Source organism: Ceratotherium simum, chromosome 7 (assembly GCF_057802395.1).
Source record: "Ceratotherium simum simum isolate JZ-2026a chromosome 7, ASM5780239v1, whole genome shotgun sequence".
Lineage (NCBI taxonomy): Eukaryota > Metazoa > Chordata > Mammalia > Perissodactyla > Rhinocerotidae > Ceratotherium > Ceratotherium simum.
Genome location: NC_141906.1, coordinates 15,106,387 through 15,126,784, shown reverse-complemented (window position 1 = coordinate 15,126,784; position 20,398 = coordinate 15,106,387). Strand labels below are relative to the sequence as shown.

Sequence of the window (20,398 nt, the reverse complement as noted above, 5' to 3'; positions counted from 1 at the left end):
TCTGGGTAATGCAGCTTCTAACTTTCCAGCGTCTGTGATGCTGGGTGTCATACCAGAAAGGAGTTGGAGTGAGTGTTGAATGAGTCAGACTTCTTTATAAGTTACATCCAGTTACAGCCATGTGTCATTGGGAAAACTGCTTAATCTTTCTGAGCCTCAGTTTTCTCATCTGTAAAATGGGACCGATAATGGGACATACGTCATAGGGTTGTTGTGAAGATTAATACAATAGATAATAAATGCTAGCACTTAGCTTAAGTGTGTGAAATTGAGAAATAAATGTTGTCTTCTATTGCTATTATTATTATTATTATTATTATTATTATTATAAGCGGCACTAGTCAAAGGAACTGCATGTCTTGAGAAATAACCAAGTCAGGCTGCCTTAGGGCTTAGCTGTTGAACTACAGCTACTAACACTTACACAAAGTGCACACGTGTTACTTTGTGAAGCCCGGGGACTAAGTCTATTGGTAGACTAAATAGTTGATATTGAGGATGAAACAGGGAAGCATGGGCAAGACTTATAAAACTTACAAAAACTCCCGACTTTCTGGTGGGCTGTCTAAAATTCAACTAGAAGCTCTTTAGTCTTTCTGTCACTTGGGTTTTGTTCTTTGAGTTCTTCAAGAATTGCAAAAACAACAACAACAACAACAAACAACCCATTGTCAGCCTCTGTCGTGTATTTCCTGTTTGCCTATTTTCATTATGAATCCTCCATGGTAGAAGAGTCTCACTGTGGCAGAATATATCTCAATAGTGTCTGTCCTACCACGTTGGAGGGCCTGGAATTATCATGCTCCTCAGACCACTTGCCAGCTGCTCAGCTCCTATTGGGGCCCTTTTAGATCCTCTCCCTGCAGACCACCAATGCTTTTGCTAATAGCTATAACTAGGAACCAGTGTTTCAGGATCCTCATCTGGTATCAAATTAGTACTCTCTCTACTTCTCTTATGACCAAACATTTAGTACTGAACTCCTGTGCTGGTCCCCACAAATCAGCTGCCTACCTTTCTACTCCATTTCAGCACCTTTACAGTAGGAGAGTGGGGCATTTGGGCTTCTAGTTCCCCCAGTTTTCTGGTAGGGTGTTGGGGTGAGATCCATACTCTATAACTTGAAATATTTCAGACTCTTGAGTGGTCCCTCCCCTTGTGGATTCCTGATCACCATTTCACAATGAGATCTACCAGTCGGTGCTGAATCCTTCTGGAATTAAAAATGTGGGGCAGTGTCCTCTCAGACACTGCTAGGCTGAACAACCTAACTCTCCTCTGCTAGTCTTTGTATTTAGGTTGTATTCTTCCAATCCCTATATAGAAGTCCTCTATCCTCTATCCTCTATCAGCCCTGGTCCACCAGGGTTATGACCAAAGTGAAATCTTTATTTGCACCCTATGGCAAGTCCTATGAGAAAGATATAGAAACAGGTTAGATACCTTTGGAGGAAAAAGCCTGCAAGCATGTCTGAGATTTTTGTTTGCGTCATTGGTCTGCAGGGCCAGCCCTGGCAACATCGTTGTTCAGAATTTGATGTACAGGGCAATTTGTATATATAGCACCCCTCCATCTTTCATTTTCAAAAAGGATTTATTTTTATCCCCCAGATATCCTTCAATTTATTTATCCTAAGGAATCCTGCTTCTTTGGCAGTTTTCCTCTGGCTGCATTAGTTGGAAATCTCTCTGAGCACCTCTCCTTGGCTGCTGATCCCCATCTGACTGACAGCATCTGAGAGATGACCTCTCTCCCAGAATAAGCAGAGGGATTTCTCAGGAATAACTAAAAGTCTTTTAGAAAACAAATCCTTCTTCAAACCACTTATAATTTTTCTCTGGGTGCTCAGCAAAAAAAATAAATAAATAAAATTGCTCATGGAAATCTCTGTCCTTGCATTTGCCCTTTGAGGGCCAACCCAACAATTTTCTGTCTATTATATGGGGCTGTATGGGCAGAATAGTAACTTAGAGACGTACCTTTTCATGGAAGGGTCTTGTCTTTAATATACAGAGTAGATGGAAGATTGTAGAAATGTGAGTACAGAGTAAAAGGATTTTACATCGCAGTGTGAATGATGACAACATTTTTAATTGGCAAGAGTATTGCTGTGCATGAGCCAAGAGACTCCTTCTCTGGCTATTGGGAACTATTTCCTCCAGGACTCATTCCACTAGTCCGTCATCAGGTGAGAGTGTTTCTTGGGCTACATGCCAGTTTCTTGGACAGCTGAAACACTTGCCTGGCTCTGGCTGCTCGCCCTACAGTGCTCTCTGAACACAGTCACCCAGTGTGACTCACATAGAAAGCTGTTACCTCATTTTGTTGACTTCCATTGTGTGGGCTGAAGGTTGAGTTTAGCTGGAAGAGAGGAAAATGAGGACCACAGATGAGGAGACTAATTGACAATCTCAATTACCAAATGACACATGAGAACATTGAAGCTCTTAGTAGGGAAGATAAGGTGAGAGCTTTGCCCTCTACTGGATTTCTTTTGCTGTAAGGTACTTGTGAGTCACAGGCTGAGCTGGGGCCAGGCATGGTGAGTTCAAGGGGGTTGATGCAATGGCATGAAGATTTTTCAGTGAACAACTCCCAGTGGGATATCACTGGGGAGACGGGTAGGGGACTCCCATTTCTACTGAATGGAAGGCAATAACCTTGGGAAATCCCTTCACTGAGTGGCTTTCCCAATGCTGGTGTAGCCCAGATGTGAGCTGAGCTCTGCTAACCACTTATGACACCTTACAAAATAAATTCAGCTCAAACTCTTGTTTCATGCCTTACAATCTCTAGGTTCCAGTTTTTGTGTGTTCTGTCTTTGATTTTGTCTCATGTGGACTCTGAGATAAAACTCAATCTCTCCCTTGATTTCCTCAAAAATATTCAGTCCAACAAAACAGAAAAAATTATAGTCAATTTTATTAAAGATAGGGGGGTAACGGGAGAAGGCACATCACAGCTTGCCAGGTAAATAAGCTAAATTTTCATGTTAGGCGTTTCTGTTCTTTTCATTTTTTTTGTCCCTCACCTCATCCCCTAACTACCAAGAAGAGTTTCTCACTTGCTCTTCACCCCTGTGAGTTCTGGGACATCAGTTGTCTCTTCTTTCTCCTTTCATCCATCCCTTCCAGACTGCCCTAAGGGAACTTCAAGTTTTTGTCCCTTGATTATGCAGAACAATGCAGTTTTTCCTAACTCCAGATCACGAACTTGGATATCCAAACACGACAACAATCCACCAAGGCAGCGGTGATGATGAAAAACCAAAACAAACTAATAAACAGGCAAAAAAAAAAAAACTTGTTACACCACTATTATTCATTTAACAAATATTTGCTGAGTGGCTATTATGTGCCAGGTACTGTTCTAAACACTGTCCATCGCTAGACAGAAATTTGCAGAACATCTTTACCCTCTCAGGATTGGTACCTGGTTTCAAATGGAATATCACATTTGTTGCCTTTAGATCATGACTTCTGGTTAATTCTGACTCTCGCATCTGACAGTTCATTCATTCATTCAATTCTGGAAGACAGACATGATCTTTGACCCATGCAATCCACCCACTGTGGAAAAGTAGTCAACTAATGACAGACTGGGCTCTAGTCTTGGGACTGGAGGCTCTCTTTCTGAAAAGTTCTAGGGTGCTGCCATGGTCTTTAGATATACTGAAGAGATGAAAAAAGATGATCAAAAGAATGTGATGGTCTATGAAGGAGTGAATTTGGTCCCCCAAGAGCCTTCTATAATGACTGTGTCTGTGTACCTGGGGAGATGGTTGGGGCTGCCTAGGGTTTGCTCTACTCTCCATGCTTATTGACGTGATTGAGCTCAGGAGACCATTTATCAAGAGCTTCCTGCTTCTTAAATATCTACAATTGCTATGAGAGAGGCAAATAAACATAAATATTTAAAATGTGGAATCTAGAGTCAGACTTTCCATGCTTAAATCCTGTTCTTAAGCTTATGAGATACAACATCGGGCTAGAACTTAACTTGTCTATCCTTGGTTTTCTCAAATGGAAAGTAAAGATAACAGTATATACTTCATAGGGTTGTTGTAATGTATGATAGTTAATTTTATCTATCAACTTGATTGGGCCACAAGGTGCTCAGATATTTGTTATACATTATTTCTGGGTGTCTCTGCAGGGGTGTTTCGGGATGAGATTAACATTGGAATTGGTAGGCTGAGTAGAGCAGACTTCTCTCCCCAGTGTGAGTGGGCCTCATCCAATCCATTGAAGCCTGAATATCATAAAAGACTGAGTAAGAAAGAATTCTTTCTCTCTGTCTGACTGTCTGTCAGCTGGGACATCAGTCTTCTCCTGCCTTCTGACTCCGACTTAGACTGGAACAATACCATCCACTTTCCTGGATCTCTAGCTTGCTGACTCCAGATCTTGGATTTCTCAGACTCCGTAAACATGTGAACCAATTCCTTATAGTAAATACATACATACATATACATAGACTATATATATATATATATATATATATATATATATATATATATATATATATATATATCTCCTATTTCTCTGGAGAACCCAGTTAATACACAAGGATTATGTAAAATGATGTAAGTAGAGCACTTAGCATACTGATAAGTGTTGCAGAGTCAGTGTTCATATCCTTCTGTGATTCCTCAGATGTTTCTTAGGTTCCACCTTTGTGCTGGGCACTGTTCTAGGTACTGGAGCTACAGTGGTGACGAAAGTATTCAAGGAGGCTGCTCTCAAGGAGCTTACATTCTAGTGAAAAAAGACAAATAATATAGAAACAAGTAGATTTCAGAGAATTTCAAATAATGGTAAGTTCTGTAAAAGAAATGAAACTAATATCATAAAGATATTGAAGGTACTTCTTTAGTTAGGAGGATCAGGAAGGTCTTTTTAAGTAGATGATGTTTGATCTTTAGATTGAAAATTGAAGAGTGATAAGGAGCCAGCCAGCAAAAGAGTGGTGGGATGAAGGTGTTAGGTGAGGGCAGTGTCATAGAAGGGGTGGATTGACAGATAAAGAAGACTTTTCTAGGCAGAGGACCCAGCAATTGCAAAGGCTATGGGTGGGAAAGGTCTTAGTGTGTCATTTCTAGGACTTTTCAAAAAGCCAGTGTGAGTATATGGGTGAGGCGAGACTGGCATCAGAAGGTACTGGAGAGATAGTGAGGAGGTAGACCATGTCTATCTTAAATGCGATGCAAAAGTCTTTAAATTTTTATCCTAACTATACTAAAGAGTTATAAGAAAAGAAGTGACTCAATATGATCTATGCTTTTAAGAGATCACTCTGGGAGTTATGTGGAGACGGGATTGCAGAGCCAACAGTCACATCCAGGAGACTAGTTAGGAGACTACTGGAACTGTGCAGGCAAGAGATGATGGTGACATAGACCAGGTTCTCTAGTTGCTATGGTTTGAATGATTGTCCCCCACCCCCCCAGCACCAATTCATATGTGGAAATCCTAATACCCAGTGTGATGGTATTAAGAGACGGGGACTTTGGGAGATGATTAGGTCATGAGGGCAGAGCCGTTATGAATGAGATTAATGCCCATATTAACAAGACCTCTGAAAGCTCCCTTGCCCCCTTCGCCATGTGAGGATACAACAAGAAGTCTGCAGTCCAGAAGAGGGCTCTCCCTTAACCATGTTGCCACCTTTATCTCAGGCTTCCAACTTCCAGAACTGCGAGAAATAAATTTCTATTGTTTTTGAGCTACCTAGTCTGTGTTATTTTGTAATAGCAGCCTGAATGGACTAATATACTAGTGGAGATGGAGAGACACAGATGGATTTGGGATGTGTTTGGGGTCAGGGGAGTAGAATTAATAAGACTTACTGATGGATCGAATATAGATAAAGGGAAAGGAGGAATTAAGGATGATACCTAAATTTTGAGCTGAATATGCTGAGTTATTGGTGCTGCCATTTACTATTATGTAAAAGAGGGGAAGAATAGATTTGGATAGGAAAACCCCCCCAAATTCCTTTTTGGAAATGGAGTTAGAAAGGATTGTTAGACATCCAAGTGAAGCTGAACGTGGCTTACTCAATACCATCCAAACCCCTTCTTGCAAGCCTTCCTCTAGAGGTTAGAAAATTAAAAATATTTCTTCTCAGGTCCTCTTGCAGCTAGAGTTCCACAAAAAATTTTGGCTCTGGCAATCAACATTCATGAACACTCGGAAGGCAAAAGCGAGCATTTGAAGATGTCGGCTGCATTAGAGGAGACTGGACAGTCTAGGGCACCCATGGAGTAGTCGTCTGAAGTCAAAATTGCTATAGGTGAGCAGCAATGGACTTCCTACTGGAACATTTCCATGATGTGGTTGGTTTCTCTTGGCCGTGTTATTCTTGGCCATGTGGCATCAAGACCTGAGTCTCTGGTCTTTTAAAACGTTCTGTAAACTACTCAATGCCCTGTAACAAATACTGTCCTGTTTAAATTAGTTTAGAGGATTCTGTTATATGCAACTAAGCACCCTGATGAATACAATGTCAAACGTTAACAATTAGCCTCGTTGCTAAGAGTCATTCTGCCATCTCCCATAGCCCTCCAGCCTTTCAGGAGTGAGTAAGAAAATTTAATTTTAACTCATCAAGGTAGAGAGTTGAAAACACCCATACACAAAAGTAAGCCTAATATAATTATCTTCAACAATAAACAGAAGAAATTCCCCAGTAATTTCCTGGCAAAGGAAATTTCGAAGATGCTAGGTTTGAGAAAATAGAGTCTGTTCAACAAGAAATGACAAATCAACTCATGGAAACTAATAAGTTAGGATTGAGACCTACCCCCCCCACAGGGACCTTCATCCAGCACTAGTGAGTCTTTGGCAGCAGGTGCCTTATATTTTCCCTTGAACGGAGGGCTTCTGTGTGGGTTTGATTTATTGCTGCACGAGAATAGAGGGCACTGATTTCTCTGTGTGTTTGCCTACTCATGAAAGGGGCACTGATAACTGGCTCTAGGACTCTGGGGCCACCAAAGGGCTTTCTAGATACTCTAAGAAAAGACCTTAAGAATCAGATGGGTGGGGGTAGCCAATGAGGTGACATCAGCATATCACTGTCTGTTTGCTTATCTTTCACGATGTATTATGGATGGGAAACTTATTCCTGCCTATTTCTAGGGAGGCTCATTAAGCAGTGGAAGACTATAATACTAATATGGGCCATAGCAGCCTCTTATAGAGCCCCATCGGTGTTTACCACTCCCATTTGCACTTGTAGCTTTGTATGGCAAGCGCCTCTGACTCTCTGCCTGGAAATTTTCTCTGGCCATAGAAGTTTGGCCACACAGGACTGGTTAGATGTGTTGGGGAGTTAGCACCCCTGGGAGCACCACTACACTGGTGATGGACTGAAGTTGGTGGATAAATAACCTATCATCCATTGGGAGGGATGATTCGGAGGCTTTCTCTCTACAGTGTCCCAGAGGGTCTCAGGCGGGATGAAGCCCGGTTGCCTGCAGCATAACCTGCTTATTATTGTGCCTCTAGTGGTTTTCTTCCTTTCCCTGTCTCACTTCCCTGTTCCCTTACTGGTGCAACTCCCAAATAAATGGTTTGTGTCCAAATTCTTGTCTTGAGTTCTGCTTCTGGAGAAACCCAATGTAAGGCAATGGTTGACACTTATTTGGCACTTTACTAGTCGTCATACACAGTTCTAAGCACTTTATATTTGTTAGCTATTTAATCCTCACAATAGTCCTATGAAATAAGTAATGTTATTATCCCTATTTCACAAAGGAGGATCACGAGGTGCAGAAAATTCGAGTGATTTGTCTATGGTCATACAACTAATAAGTGTGAGAGACAGAATTTGAACAGCAGTCTTAATTTACATTTCAATTAATTAAAACTAAATTAAATTACAAATTCAGCTCTTAGGTGGCACTAGTTGTATCTCACGTGCTCAAGAGCCACATGTGGGGGGCCGGCCCCGTGGCTTAGCGGTTAAGTGCGCGCGCTCCGCTACTGGCAGCCGGTGTTGGGATCCTGGGCGCACACCGGCGCACTGCTTGTCCAGCCATGCTGAGGCAGCGTCCTACATACAGCAACTAGAAGGATGTGCAACTATGACATACACCTATCTACTGGGGCTTTGGGGAGAAAAAGGGAAAAAAAGGAGGAGGATTGGCAATAGATGTTAGCTTAGGGCCAATCTTCCTCAGCAAAAAGAGGAGGATTGGCATGGATGTTAGCTCAGGGCTGATCTTCCTCACAAAAAAAAAAAAAAAAAAGAGCCATATGTGGCTAGTGGATATTGTATTGGACAGTGCAGGTATGTGACATTTCCATTATGAGACATCTCCTTTATAGCAGAAAGTTCTATTGGACAGCACCATTATACAGGATCCTCTTTTAAACCTATGGTCTATCTCAAACTTCCTTAACACTATAGAAATACTCACTTATGCAGAAACATCCTCTATGTAGGACATAGTTGAGGGCCAGAAAAGATAGGAAAATGCATTAGAGCTTTTTAGCATTACTCATAAGAGAGAAACACAGATCCTTCCCCCAACCTTCCTTATTTCTGATTTGCTCCAGCCAGTTCTATTGAGCATGTTTCTATTGTTTTCCTGATGACACTGAATTAGCAGGTGAAAGTTCAAGTAGACTGGGCCTGGGGTCAGAGGCAGATATATTAACAGTGACCAGAAAAAAAAACATCAAAAACCAGAAACACGATCCTGAGATCTTGACTATGAGGATCTCATAGTCAACTGAATGTCAATAACTAACCATGCTAATATGAATATAGAAAAACTGAAAACGATGGACAAAGAGCTCAATAGCACAGCAGATGGGGTCACCAGGTGTGGAGGTCAATAGCCCAGCTAACTCAGGCCCTCCCTCAGGACTCAGCACTGTGACTGATGTTCTTTTGATGAAGGCTGTGAGTCATCCAGAGAAGGTTAAGAGGAGAATGTAATGCATTTTGAAAGGGTTTCCATCCAGAATGGCTTTTTAAAAGATCTGTTTCTATTAAAGTGTGTTTCAGTGACACAGGGATTTACCTTAGCAAAAACTCATTTTTTGGAGGGGGTTGAGTACAGGGGATTTTACTTTCATTAGCTTTGCAAGGAGGTTTTAAGGACCTGTATTTCTACTTCCTTTGCAATGTGGAACAATGCTCTCAGACAGGGAGGAGAGAGTCAACTTGGATCCTGGGAGTCTGAGCCAAGAGAGAATTTTAATCATCTCAGAAGAACCCAACCTGAGTAATTCCTTGACGTCATTCACTGAGTCTGTCCATCTCTCAGAGTAACCAGCTTGGGTCTGGGCCACCACGCTTTGATCATTCTCTGGCAGGCACAGACAACTCTAAAAATATTCTCTAGAAGGACTTCTGTGGGTTAGATGTTGGCATCTCTTTTTCTCTGGGGTTTGGGGAAAGAAGCCTCCAAGCAAGTAGTGTGTGATGAGGAGAGGTAATCAGCTGAGGTCAAGTACCCAGTGGACTGAGTCTAATTTGAGGGCTTTGCAGACTCTTGGTATCTCCTACCCTTCAGCCAGTCTTCTTAACTGGTTTAGCAGAAGAGAAAGCAGTGTAAAGACATACATTTCTAGTGTCAACTCTAGTAGGGCAGAGAAGGCCATCAAGAAGCAAGGATCTCAGACAAGCTCAGGGCTTTAGCAATTGATTGCCTCTGTTGGTGGAGTTACAGGATGGGCTGAAAATTGGAGTGATTGAAAGACTTTCAAAGGAGTAGTTAGACCCAAGAGCCCTTTCTATATCCTGTGAAGTTAGATGGCTATCCCTCCTGGGTCCCAGAAAAGGCTGGAGGATTACCCTAATGAATGGTAAAACTCTCAGCCTCCTTCCTTACTCATTGGCTTGTACTCCACCCCAACCCCTGTCCCACTGACCCATGCAGGAGACTGGAGGACTCCTCTTAGGGTGAACAAAAAGTCAAGGGAAAAGACTTACAGCTACTCATAGTTTAGGGTCCCTCCAATAAAATGGCAAGGTCACTTCCCATCTAATCACTCCATATTCAGACCCATCAGTGGGCAACTCTGCCATCCCCATCTTCTGATTAGCACTGTATTACTTTCCTCTTAAATATGAATCAGCAGCCAAGGAGAAATGTGAGGCTAGCCTCTAAAGTGAGAACAACAAAATAACCTATGTTTAACAGCTTCAAAGAGCTAAGAGAAGACGTTGGAAATTAAAAACATGATCAAAATGAATGAATGAAAAAAAGGAAAATTGGAAAAAAAAAAGTACCCCAGAAAATTTAACAAAAAACCCCAGCAAACAAAAACCAAGAGGAGGAAATTATCAAAGAAATAAAGCAAGAAAGTTTCCATGAAGTGAAGGACATGAATTTTCAGATTGCAAGTGTTCTCTCAGTACTCAGGACAATAAGTAAAAATAGCCCACACTAAGGCACCACCGGAAATAGAAGACTGAAGAATACTTTCAAAATTCTGAGTGAAAATGATTTCCAACCTAGAATTAATTCTACTTCCACAAAATCTAGCTGTCATATAATGGTGAATGTGCTCCAACAAAATGAGGGAGTAAACCAAGGATGAAGAACAAATAGGATCTAGGAAAAGGAATAAACAAGTGATGGGCAGAAAGAAAATTAAACAAATGAAAAGAGGGAGTTACTAACTAAAAATAAAACAAATGTACAAGGAAATGTAATCAAAATATGCGATCTGGCTCAGCTAGGAATAATATTTACGTGGTCTTAATAATATAGACCCTGGATATCTATTTGACAAATAGATGATATTACTAAATAGAGAGGATGTGAGTAGGATAGGGATGTGTTTTATTTGGGTGGAGGTTGATAGACAGGACTCTTGTTAAATACATCTTTGTCAGATAAGCATCAGGAGGGCAGGGGTTTTTGTTTTGTTCACTGTGAATTGCTAGTGCCTAGAACAATGCCTGGCACATAGTAGGTCCTCAATAAATATATGTTGAATGAATGACACATTCCTCTAAGGAATATTCCTCTTAGGAAGTTTGTAATGAAAACAGAGAGTAAGTTAAAGTAAATAAAAATAAACTTCAAAAACTATAGTGTATGAAACCTGTTTCTCTCAAATTTTAAGACTATCATTTTTGAAATTTAGAATAATTACATAAAATAGATAACTCAGCATCAAAATATTTGAGACAATTTAAAAGCAAAAGATATTCCTGGGAAACTCTTCTCTGTCAATCCTTATGCTACTTACTTTGGGGATGTCTTGAAGCTCAGAACAGTTCCAGGGAAATCAAAATGTAATTTTCTCGATTTAGAAAGCAAATTATTTTATTTACTTTTTTTTTCCATTTACTCACTAATATAATACAAGGATGAGTTGAGGGAAACTGGCTTGTTTTGCTTTTCAAGTTGGTGGACTTCCGAAGAGAAGCCCTCAGTACTTCCTCTCGCATTAGATTCCAGAAAGTTTTCACCAGGACAGATTCCTTTTATTAAATAAAAAGAGGTGTGTCTTTGGATCGACGATCTGCTTTTCCATCTAACGGATATAAAGTTTGGTCTACAGCCCAATTTTACCTGGCTCCTGATTTCCCGCTGACTCTTACAGTAATGAGTCCATGTAACTTATCATTCATTCATCCCTTCGCTCACTTCCCCTTCACCAAACACTTACTGTGCATCTACTACGCGCCAGACACGGGTAAAGACACTAGTGGAGAAAAAAGATTAGGTCAAAGAATTCTCGGTGCTCAGAGCTAAAATAGCTGGTACTGTCGGAGCACCCAAGAAGATATTCAAAGCGCCGAGCCAGACATATTTGTGTTAAGATCAGTCTCTGGTAGGGTGCGCGCTCTATCTTGTCAGAGCGCAGGGACCCGTGTCTTGGCGGCCTCTATAGAAACTTCTGCCGACTTTACCCCAGGCTAGAGCTCTGCGCGGGATTGTGGATCACCCAGCGCGCGCTTTTGGATGGGAGTGCGCGCTCGAAGATTGTGCCCGGCTCGTTGGCAGCACGGCTCTTGGCCTCAACACTTCCGAAAAGTCCTAGTGACGCAGACGGAGTCTCCAGCTGTCCAGCCCTCAGCACTAAAGTTCCCCCCACATTGATATTTGTGGGCTTCTGGGGAGGCCAAACTCCAATCCGACTTTTCCTTCCCTCCCAGCCGGCTTCCTTGGCTCAGCGCGCCACTGATAACTTTGTCGAGGCTAGGGAGCCTGGAGTTCTAGGGTCTGGGGCCTTCCAGACCTTCTCTCTGACCCCGCCTTCCCCCTGCCCCCCACGCTGGCCCAGCTATTTCTCTGTGTCCCCACAGCTCTGTGGAGCTGCTGGGGCGGGCCACAAGCTCTGTCAGACCTCGGGGACGGTGGCAGTGGTCTGGGAAGAGGCGGTGTAGCCGGGAGAGGTGTTAGGCAGGTAGCGCCTCCAAGCTGCGCCTTTCCTTTCCCCGGGCAGAATCGGGGAGAGTGATGCAGAAGTGTCCCCTGGTATCTTCAGGACTTTGGGAGTTAGGGCCCTCTAGTAAAGGCCGCCTCGGTGTCCCTGGTTGCATCCAAAAGCGAGCCCAACAATTTGGGCGCAGAGAGACTTTCCCACTATTATAGAGGAACCCCTTAGAGAGCAGCGCTTCCTTATACGGAATTACAAGGGTTCTGGGAGTCTTCTGTCCTGTTTCCCCGTCCGCCACAGCCGGAGCCACGTTCTAGGTGCCGAGCAGCACTCCTGCGGGCAGAGGCGACTCAGGGTCATGCAACGTCCGTGCACTCTGCCTGCTGTGGTAGCTGGTCCGCCAAGAGTCGCCCGCGCCGGCGGTCAGGATTCTCTGAGGATGTTACCTGAAATTCCAATTGACCAGGTGCTGGAGGACAACCCCGCCGCGCACCGCAAGCGTGGTCCGGCACAAAAAATAAGACCCGGAGGGCCTAGACAGACATCCCCAGAGCTCCTTTCTGACCTGCAGCCGCAATAAGCACCAACCACGGGGACCCCGCGAACCTCTAGCTTCGCATGCCAGGGCGAGGCTTCCTGAGCTCAAGAGGCAAGCGGGAGCATTCGGGGGCGCAGCGGCGGAGCCACCACGCCAGGCTAAGGCCCTGAGGGTGGGTGGCTCTCCTGTACTTCTTCCCCACTGCCTCTACCTCCTAGCCCTCTCTACGCCCCGTCGGCAAGACCTGGGATCTTCTCCCCTAGCCCGGATGCGACGAGCGCCCTCAGCGCGGGACTCGGAGAACTCGGTTTTCCTTAAGAAAAAAGGAAAAGGCTGAGCCCGGAGGCGTGGACGTTCGTGTGTCTATGTGCGTGTTTGGGGGACAATGTGTACCCCTGTGTATATAAAACGTGCCTGTTCTGCAAACAGAAACGCAAGGGGTTGCTTTCGGGTCTGGGCGAGGTTGGTTTGGGTTGGTGCGCGCGCGCTCATTTGCGAATAGCAGGTGAGGGCGCGTTTGTTGCAGGGAGTACTGGCTATCTACACGAGCGTCCGTATGTGAATGCGAAAGACAGTACGTGTGGCTGGAGTCCAAGTATACGTGTGCGGGACGTGCGCCCCTCGGGAAGCGTAAGTGCGCGCACAGCCCCGCCAGTACCTGCGAGTGGCGCCTGTGTTCAAGTCCAAAAGCTGCAGGTTTGCAGCACCTGCTTTCCTGGGTGGGTCGGCCCTGGACCCCGGCCCACTCAGCAATCAAGCGCTTCAGGGAAGTGGGGCGGGGATGCGGGGCGAGACAGGTAGAAACCCGGGCAAACCCGCATAGGCTGTCCGGCCCAGCAGCTTGGCAAACCGAAGCCAGAGGCGCCGGGCAGCTGTGTAAACCAACGCCGGCGCTGCCGTGGAGGGTCCTGGGTTAGGGTGGGGGATGACGAACCCGCAGTCGAGGATTCTGGGGTAAGAGGGGATGCTTAGCCCTCTGTTCAGGCAGTGCCAGCTTAGCCCCCTCCCCAGTCCTCTCTCACTCATACTCGTCCCAGAGGAGTGAGGTGAAGGAAGCTTGGCTGCTAGACAGGAAGCAAAACAATTTTGCGGGACCCAGGGATTCAGGGCGAGGGGTAAGGGAGCGGAGGATATCCCAGGAGTACACCGAGTGGTCCAAAGAGATCCGTTTCTCAAGGCCCCTCTCCCCCACTATCCCCTTCCTCCACCGTGGGCTATTTCAGCTGAGATCCCTTAGGACCCAGGGCAACTGTTTAACCTCCTGGGGGTGCAGGTGGCCGGGCCGGGGTCGGGGTCCGTACTGGCGTGGCAGGAGAGGGTGCGAGGCCGGAGTTCAGGCACCGAGAAAGTGCGAGAAGCTCTGGCCCCTCTCTGTCGGTGACGCCAAACTCTCCCCGATTTGCCCGCACTTTCTGGACGTCTAAGGCTCTCCACCCTCTCCCAGCCCTCCCGCTCCTTAAGCAATGACCTCATTGCAAATGACAGCCTAAGCGGATGGTTCCCCTCCCTAGTGGACCGGTGGGGGCAGCGCGAGCAATGACGCAATCGGAGCCTGGTCGGTCCTGGCCACTTTGGATTGGCCGCGCGGGCTCGCGGGGACCCCCCTCCCACTATCACTGGAATAAGAGCCGAGAGCTCCGCGGGGAAGACGCCCACAGCAGGCTTTGTGTCCATCCGGGTGGACCGGCCGCTCGCGCTCTGCTGAAACTCGGGTCACCAGGTGAGGAACTCGCCACTCTGCTCACTCTAAGAAACCGCCTCTGGGTTAGTTTATCCAGTTCGCTTCATCTGCCTGCCTGCCTTTCTTTTGCCTCTCATGGCCATGTCGGCCCACCTACAGCCAGGTGCTCCTAGTTCTGTGTCCCACTCAGGAGAAGGCGGGCGGTTGGGGCTGTCAGAGTATTTTCTTCTAAGTAGTGCCAGTGGAACCCCTAGAATCCCCAGGGCTTTGCCTGGGCGCTGGAAGCTCCGCGAGCCTGGGTAGGCGGTTCTGCGGCCTCTGTTTTGGTGCCCGTTGGCGCGCAGGATCCTGCCTGACTTTGGTCTGGGAGAACCCTGCGCGGTTTGTGTCCTCAGGGATCACTTTTGGCTCCCGGGACGGTGGAGCCCTGAGCCTTCCTCTAAGGCGCTTCCAGCCCGCAAGCGTCCCTGGGGCTTTGGCGCGGACCTGGGGCAGTGCAGTCAGCGGACCAGGATAGTGGGCTCCCCTCGGGGTGCTGGCGCCCAGCACCTGCAGCTAAACTGTGCTCCAGCAGAGGCGGGCTGTGCGGGCAGAACCCAGGGACACCAGTAAGGGGCGCGTTAAAAATGTCCCCAAATCCAAACTCATGGACTGAGAGATGAGCACTGCTTTCAATTCACCCTTCCGCTTTCCTCTCCCACGCGTTAGTGCAAAGTCCCGCCAAGGGTAAGGTGGTCCTGAGAAGACAGGCGCAATGGGAGAGCAAGTCTGCAGCAGGGTGGATCGGTGCTTGGTTTCTGCACAGGGCAAAAGGTGTGGGTTTGTGTGCATGCGTGCGTGTTAGGCTTCTCCCTGGCTTTCCACAGAACCGAACCAGAATCCTCCCACCCTCACTCCAGCACACCTGTTTCTGCTCTACCAAGCCACTCACTGCAATGTTATCTTTTGAGATTCACAGCAGCCCATCTGGCAAATGAACGGAACCGAGGCATGGGGAGGTGGGGTAACCTTCCTGAGGTCACAAGGCCATCGTGGCAGAGGCAGGACTGGAACCTAGGTCTGTGGTCTCCAGGCAGTGCTTGGTCTCCGTGCAGCAGTAACGTCATTCTCCCTTTACAGAGAGGCATCATGGGCTTCGGGAAGTCCTCCGCCTTCCTGGCTTTCAGCATCTTGGTCCTGTGCCAGGCAGGCAGCCTCCAGGCGGCACCATTCAGGTGAGACAGCCTGAAGCCCCGAGAGCATTCCCCTTCCAGTTACCCTGGGATCAGGCATTTCTGTGCTTCCAAAGTCACAGCAGCAAGGCTCCGGGTGAATCAGGTGGACACTGGCCTTGAGCCCTGTTGGCTGGGAGCCAGGGTGGGGGGTAGGGGTGGGGTGGGCATATCCTTAGGGGAAGTCACAGCGACCAGGAAGCCTGGAAGCTTATCATGGGGAGGGGGCAGACAGAGGCTCAGAGCCTGTATTGGGTTTGCTTCCGCTCCCCAGGTCCGCTTTGGAGAGCCTCGCAGACCCCACTGCACTCAGTGAGAAGGAAGGGCGCCTCCTGCTGGCTGCACTGGTGAAGGCCTATGTGCAGGGGAAGACCGATGAGCTGGATCAGGAGCAGGAGATGGAGGGCTCCAGGTGAGGCTCCCCACCCCACCCTGGCATATCCAGGAGGACATATCCCGAGAGGTAGGAAAAACATCTGGCCAGGAGTCCAGCAGGCTGTCGTTCACCAGGCCCTGGGCTCCAGCAGTTCTCAGGCTCCATGGAAGACAGAGGTCCAGGTGCTGCTGGAGGGACTGTGATTAGACACATTAAAAAGATCCATTCCTGAAAGCTGTCAGGAAATGAAGTGGGGAGGTGTGGAATCGCTTACTCTGGGGATTGGTCTTGCCCTACTGGGGAGACCTCCCAGCACGGGAGGAGTGAGGACTGATAAGTGTGAAGCCAGGGGCTGGACCCAGTATATCTCAGGATGTTTTAGAAGTTTAACCTGTGTGTGTTGTTCTCTCTCACCTACAAGGCGCCTTCCTTGCACATTTGCAAGGTGAAGCCAGAGGCCTTGCAGAGGGTGGGGTCGGGTAGAGCAGTGTCTGAGGTAGGTCTGGGGTCTTGAGATGTGTAGGCTCTGTGGAGATGTGCCTGTTGTCAGGGGCCAGACACCCTTCCCAGCCCTCCCTCCCTGTGCACCCTGAGCTTGGAGACTCTCCAGCCCCGGGCCTGGCCCCAGCATTGCCCGGGTAGAGGCACGTGTTGCACCTGCATCCGCCCTGAGACCCTCTCTGCAGAGCATGAAGGACTGAGCAGTTTGTGGAATTCCAGAAAAGGCCCCAGCTGCTCCACCACAGCCCTTCCCCACACCGCTCTGGCTCAGCAAACCTCTGAGTTCTCCTAATGGACGATGTGTGAGCTGCCCTCCTGCCTCCACTCGAAGCGACTTCTCCCTGGTCTAACCTTCTGCATGACTGCCTGCAGGGGCAGACCCAGTGCATGGTACCACCTGGCATATCTTTTCCCTGCAGCCTGGAAAGCCCCAGAGCTAAGTGGTATAGTAATCTGAGTACCTGTGTGCTGGGCACATACTCGAAGGACCTCAACAACTTTATACGTTCTCTGGCATTGGCTTTGGGGCTGAAATACCTGATAAGAAAAGGGACATAGCCAGCATCTTGGAGAGGGACCACTACCCTCACTTTGGGGCGCCCCAGGATGCCAACTGAACTCCTCCCACTCCTTCCTGATTTCCTTTCTTGCTCCACTGATGAACTTAATGCATGCAGATTTCATTCTGATCGCTCTTCAAGCTGGTGTTGGTAGCTTTGCTTATGACAGAGAATATCAAGGATCTCAGGATGGAAGGGGAGACAGCAGGACTCATAGACCAGGTTAGAGATAAGAGAGAGTGAGGGAAGCTTCTTGAGATCCCAGAGGATTTCATGGCAGAGCCCTCCAATCCCTGCTTCATCCCTCATGCCTCATCATTGATGAATAAGTCTATTTTCTAAGAGGATTTGCTCCTTTGGTGGTCATTCCTCTGGTCTCTGTCCAAGGCTTGAGAGTGCCCAGGGCCTATGTTTAAAGGTAGGCTTGGCCTCAGGGTGGTTTGATACAGGGCTTGGTGAGTGGTCCCTGTGAACTAGCTCCAGCATCAAGAACAGGTGTGCTGAGGGGCAGGTAAGCACTTCCAGGGGAGGATGCTGCAAACCTTATTCTCTGAGCCTGTTTCAGGTAAGACTTCAGGGAATTTTCATTTTTCAATGGAAAGTGGTATCATTGGGGCTCATGGCTGAGGTATGGCCTCTATGTGGTCCTTGTGTGTCTTGGGGTGGGGCTGGGCCTTTGCTGACCACTCCTTCCCGGTCCCAAAGGGACTGTATGTAAGGGATGATAAGTGCAGGGTTTCAGCACATGGCCCATGGCTTGGAACTGGATTTTTTCATGAAGGTCTTTGGGGAGGGCTCCTGGCAAAGGCTGCCAGGCCGTTTCCCCTAACAGCTTTGATAATTGCATTGAGGAGAAACACTTATTCTCAAGTGGTGTGTCAAAGAGCTGCAATTTTCTTTATGAAGTTCCCATGGGGCAGGCTCCTGTCCCCAGCCTCTCACTGACAGGCCTTCTCTTTTTCTTCATCCTGAAAATCAGCCTCACTGCCCAGAAGAGATCCTGCAACACTGCCACCTGTGTGACCCATCGGCTGGCAGGCTTGCTGAGCAGATCTGGGGGTGTGGTGAAGAGCAACTTCGTGCCCACCAATGTGGGCTCCGAAGCCTTTGGCCGGCGCCGCAGGGACCTTCAGGCCTGAGCAGTGAAATGGCTCCAGGAAGAAGGTGACCGCCCTCGTACTGTCAGATGGGAGGGGAAGGGATTTGGAGGCTACAATCCACATTTTGAAACCCTCTGGACCTGGTAGTTTCTTCAGGTCCCTTCTCTCCGATTACATCATTGCTCCTGAGGTCATGAGTTCCTTCTATAACTCAGCTTGAAACCGGAGCACTAAGACAGGCTGCAGAGATGCAGAATCATCTTTCTGAGCAGAGAAATGAAAAAAAAATGCTTGCTGGATTCAGAAAGGGAGGGCCTTGCAAACTTTAGCCAGGGCAACTCATCATGAACGAACCCAGGTTCAGAAAGCCCTCAACCCTTGATCAGTGTTCATAGGGTCGGACCAGAGGGCTGTAATTCATAATGTCACTGCTAATATTAAGAGTGACCCTTGAATTGTTTTATTATCATTTGCCTTAAAAGCTTGCTTACATCTCATATCCATAATTTGTAAATGTTGTTTAGTTAAAGAAGCACATCTGTAAATTCGTGTTATTTTCAGTAATAATTGTGATTATTACCTTCTTGTCCTTCTCCTCTTCCTCCTCCTTCTTCTTCCTCTTCTTTTTTATTTTATTTTCATCTCAGGTTACCATGAAGCTGAACTCGCCACTTCTATTAATTTCTGTTGACAACAACTTGGTGAGAAGGCGCCGTGGAAGATATACGTGTTTGCATCCTAATAGATACCAAAAAAAAGCACCTTTGTCTCTTGAAAGGAATGAAACTGAATGCAAAATAAGCTAATTCCATATTTGTTGTGCATCCTTTTTATATTTGATTCTATGTGCAGTAAATGTGATGGCCTCTCTCATCTGGTAGCAAATTGGTTCTTTGAGAGCTATTCTGTTGATCACAGCAGTTCTGACAAATCTTAGGGGACTTGAAATCACTGCCTTTTGTGGTCTCTTGGGACACATGGTAATGATGTCTATGCCTTGTTGTCTAAGAACATGATTGTATAATTTGTTTAAGGAAATGTCAATATTGTGCCATTTGTGAACTTCATCAAGATTAAAAACATATTTTGGATACTTGTGTTTCAAGACTCTAGTGGTTCATTTCAACTTGTTTATCTGTGTAAGAATAGTAATAATAATTGACATTTTTTGAGTGCTTGCTATGGGCCAGATGATGTTCTAAGACAGTGCTTTCTAACTATTAATTCATTTAATCTTCACGACAACTCCATAGGGTAGATACCATTATTATTTCCACTTTACATCTGAGGAAACAGAGGCACAGAGAAGTGAAGTCCACGGTCACACAGATAGATGGGGGCAGACCCAGGTGTTGTTTCCAGAGTCTGAACTACTGTAAACCACTGCACTATATGATTCTCAACAATGGTTTCTGGTGTTTCTGGAGATCTGTGAGCCATTCTTTGACCTACCTCCCTCACATGGTAGACCCTTAGATTTTGAAGACAAATGGAAAATTTTAAACACACAAACCACCTAGTCTTTATGTAATAAAATGAATCCCTTCTACCTATTACTTGGTGCTATAGGCTGAATGTTTGTGTCCCCCCCAAATCTATATGTTGAAACCTAACCCCAAAGTGATGGTATTAGGAGATGGGGTCTTTGGGAGGTGATTAGGTCATAAAAACAGTCTCCTCATGAATGAGAATGGGATTAGTGCCCTTACAAATGAGGCCCAAGAGAATTCCCTTGCTCCTTCCACCATGTGAGTTACAGTAGGAAGACTGCTGTGGATGAGAAAGTGGACAGATACCCCACTAGACAATGAATCCGCTGGTGCCTTGATTTTGGGCTTCCCAGCCTCCATAACTGTGAGAATAAATATTTTTTGTTTATAAGCAACCTAGTTTGTGGTGTTTTGTTATAGCAGCCCGAATTGACTGAGACACTTGGCTTCAACAATGATCAGTGTATGGCCAATGTTGTCACATCTGTGCGCCATCTATTCCCTGCCCCCCATATATTATTACATCAATACATCCATAAATATTTCTCCATGTATCTCTAAATGGGAAGGACTCTTTAAAGGTAACC

The 20,398-nt window shown here is 46.4% G+C and overlaps 1 protein-coding gene across 1 annotated transcript; it reads left to right on the top strand.

Annotated features, from left to right (window-relative positions):
* Nucleotides 1–14,535: 14,535 nt before the first annotated feature.
* Nucleotides 14,536–19,407, top strand: LOC101404235 (calcitonin gene-related peptide 2). Its single transcript, XM_004418469.3, has 5 exons — nucleotides 14,536–14,612; nucleotides 15,693–15,787; nucleotides 16,059–16,196; nucleotides 18,201–18,385; nucleotides 18,969–19,407. The coding sequence occupies exons 2-4, from the start codon at nucleotides 15,702–15,704 to the stop codon at nucleotides 18,358–18,360; spliced, it is 384 nt and encodes a 127-aa protein (XP_004418526.1). The 5' UTR covers nucleotides 14,536–14,612; nucleotides 15,693–15,701; the 3' UTR covers nucleotides 18,361–18,385; nucleotides 18,969–19,407.
* The last annotated feature ends 991 nt before the right edge of the window (nucleotides 19,408–20,398 follow it).

Excerpts from the sequence above, each read along its gene's own strand:
- LOC101404235 (XM_004418469.3), top strand. The coding sequence starts at position 15,702 with ATGGGCTTCGGGAAGTCCTCCGCCTTCCTGGCTTTCAGCATCTTGGTC. Across the intron at positions 15,788-16,058 it reads CTCCAGGCGGCACCATTCAG|GTCCGCTTTGGAGAGCCTCG; the intron begins GTGAGACAGCCT and ends TCCGCTCCCCAG. Across the intron at positions 16,197-18,200 it reads CAGGAGATGGAGGGCTCCAG|CCTCACTGCCCAGAAGAGAT; the intron begins GTGAGGCTCCCC and ends CCTGAAAATCAG.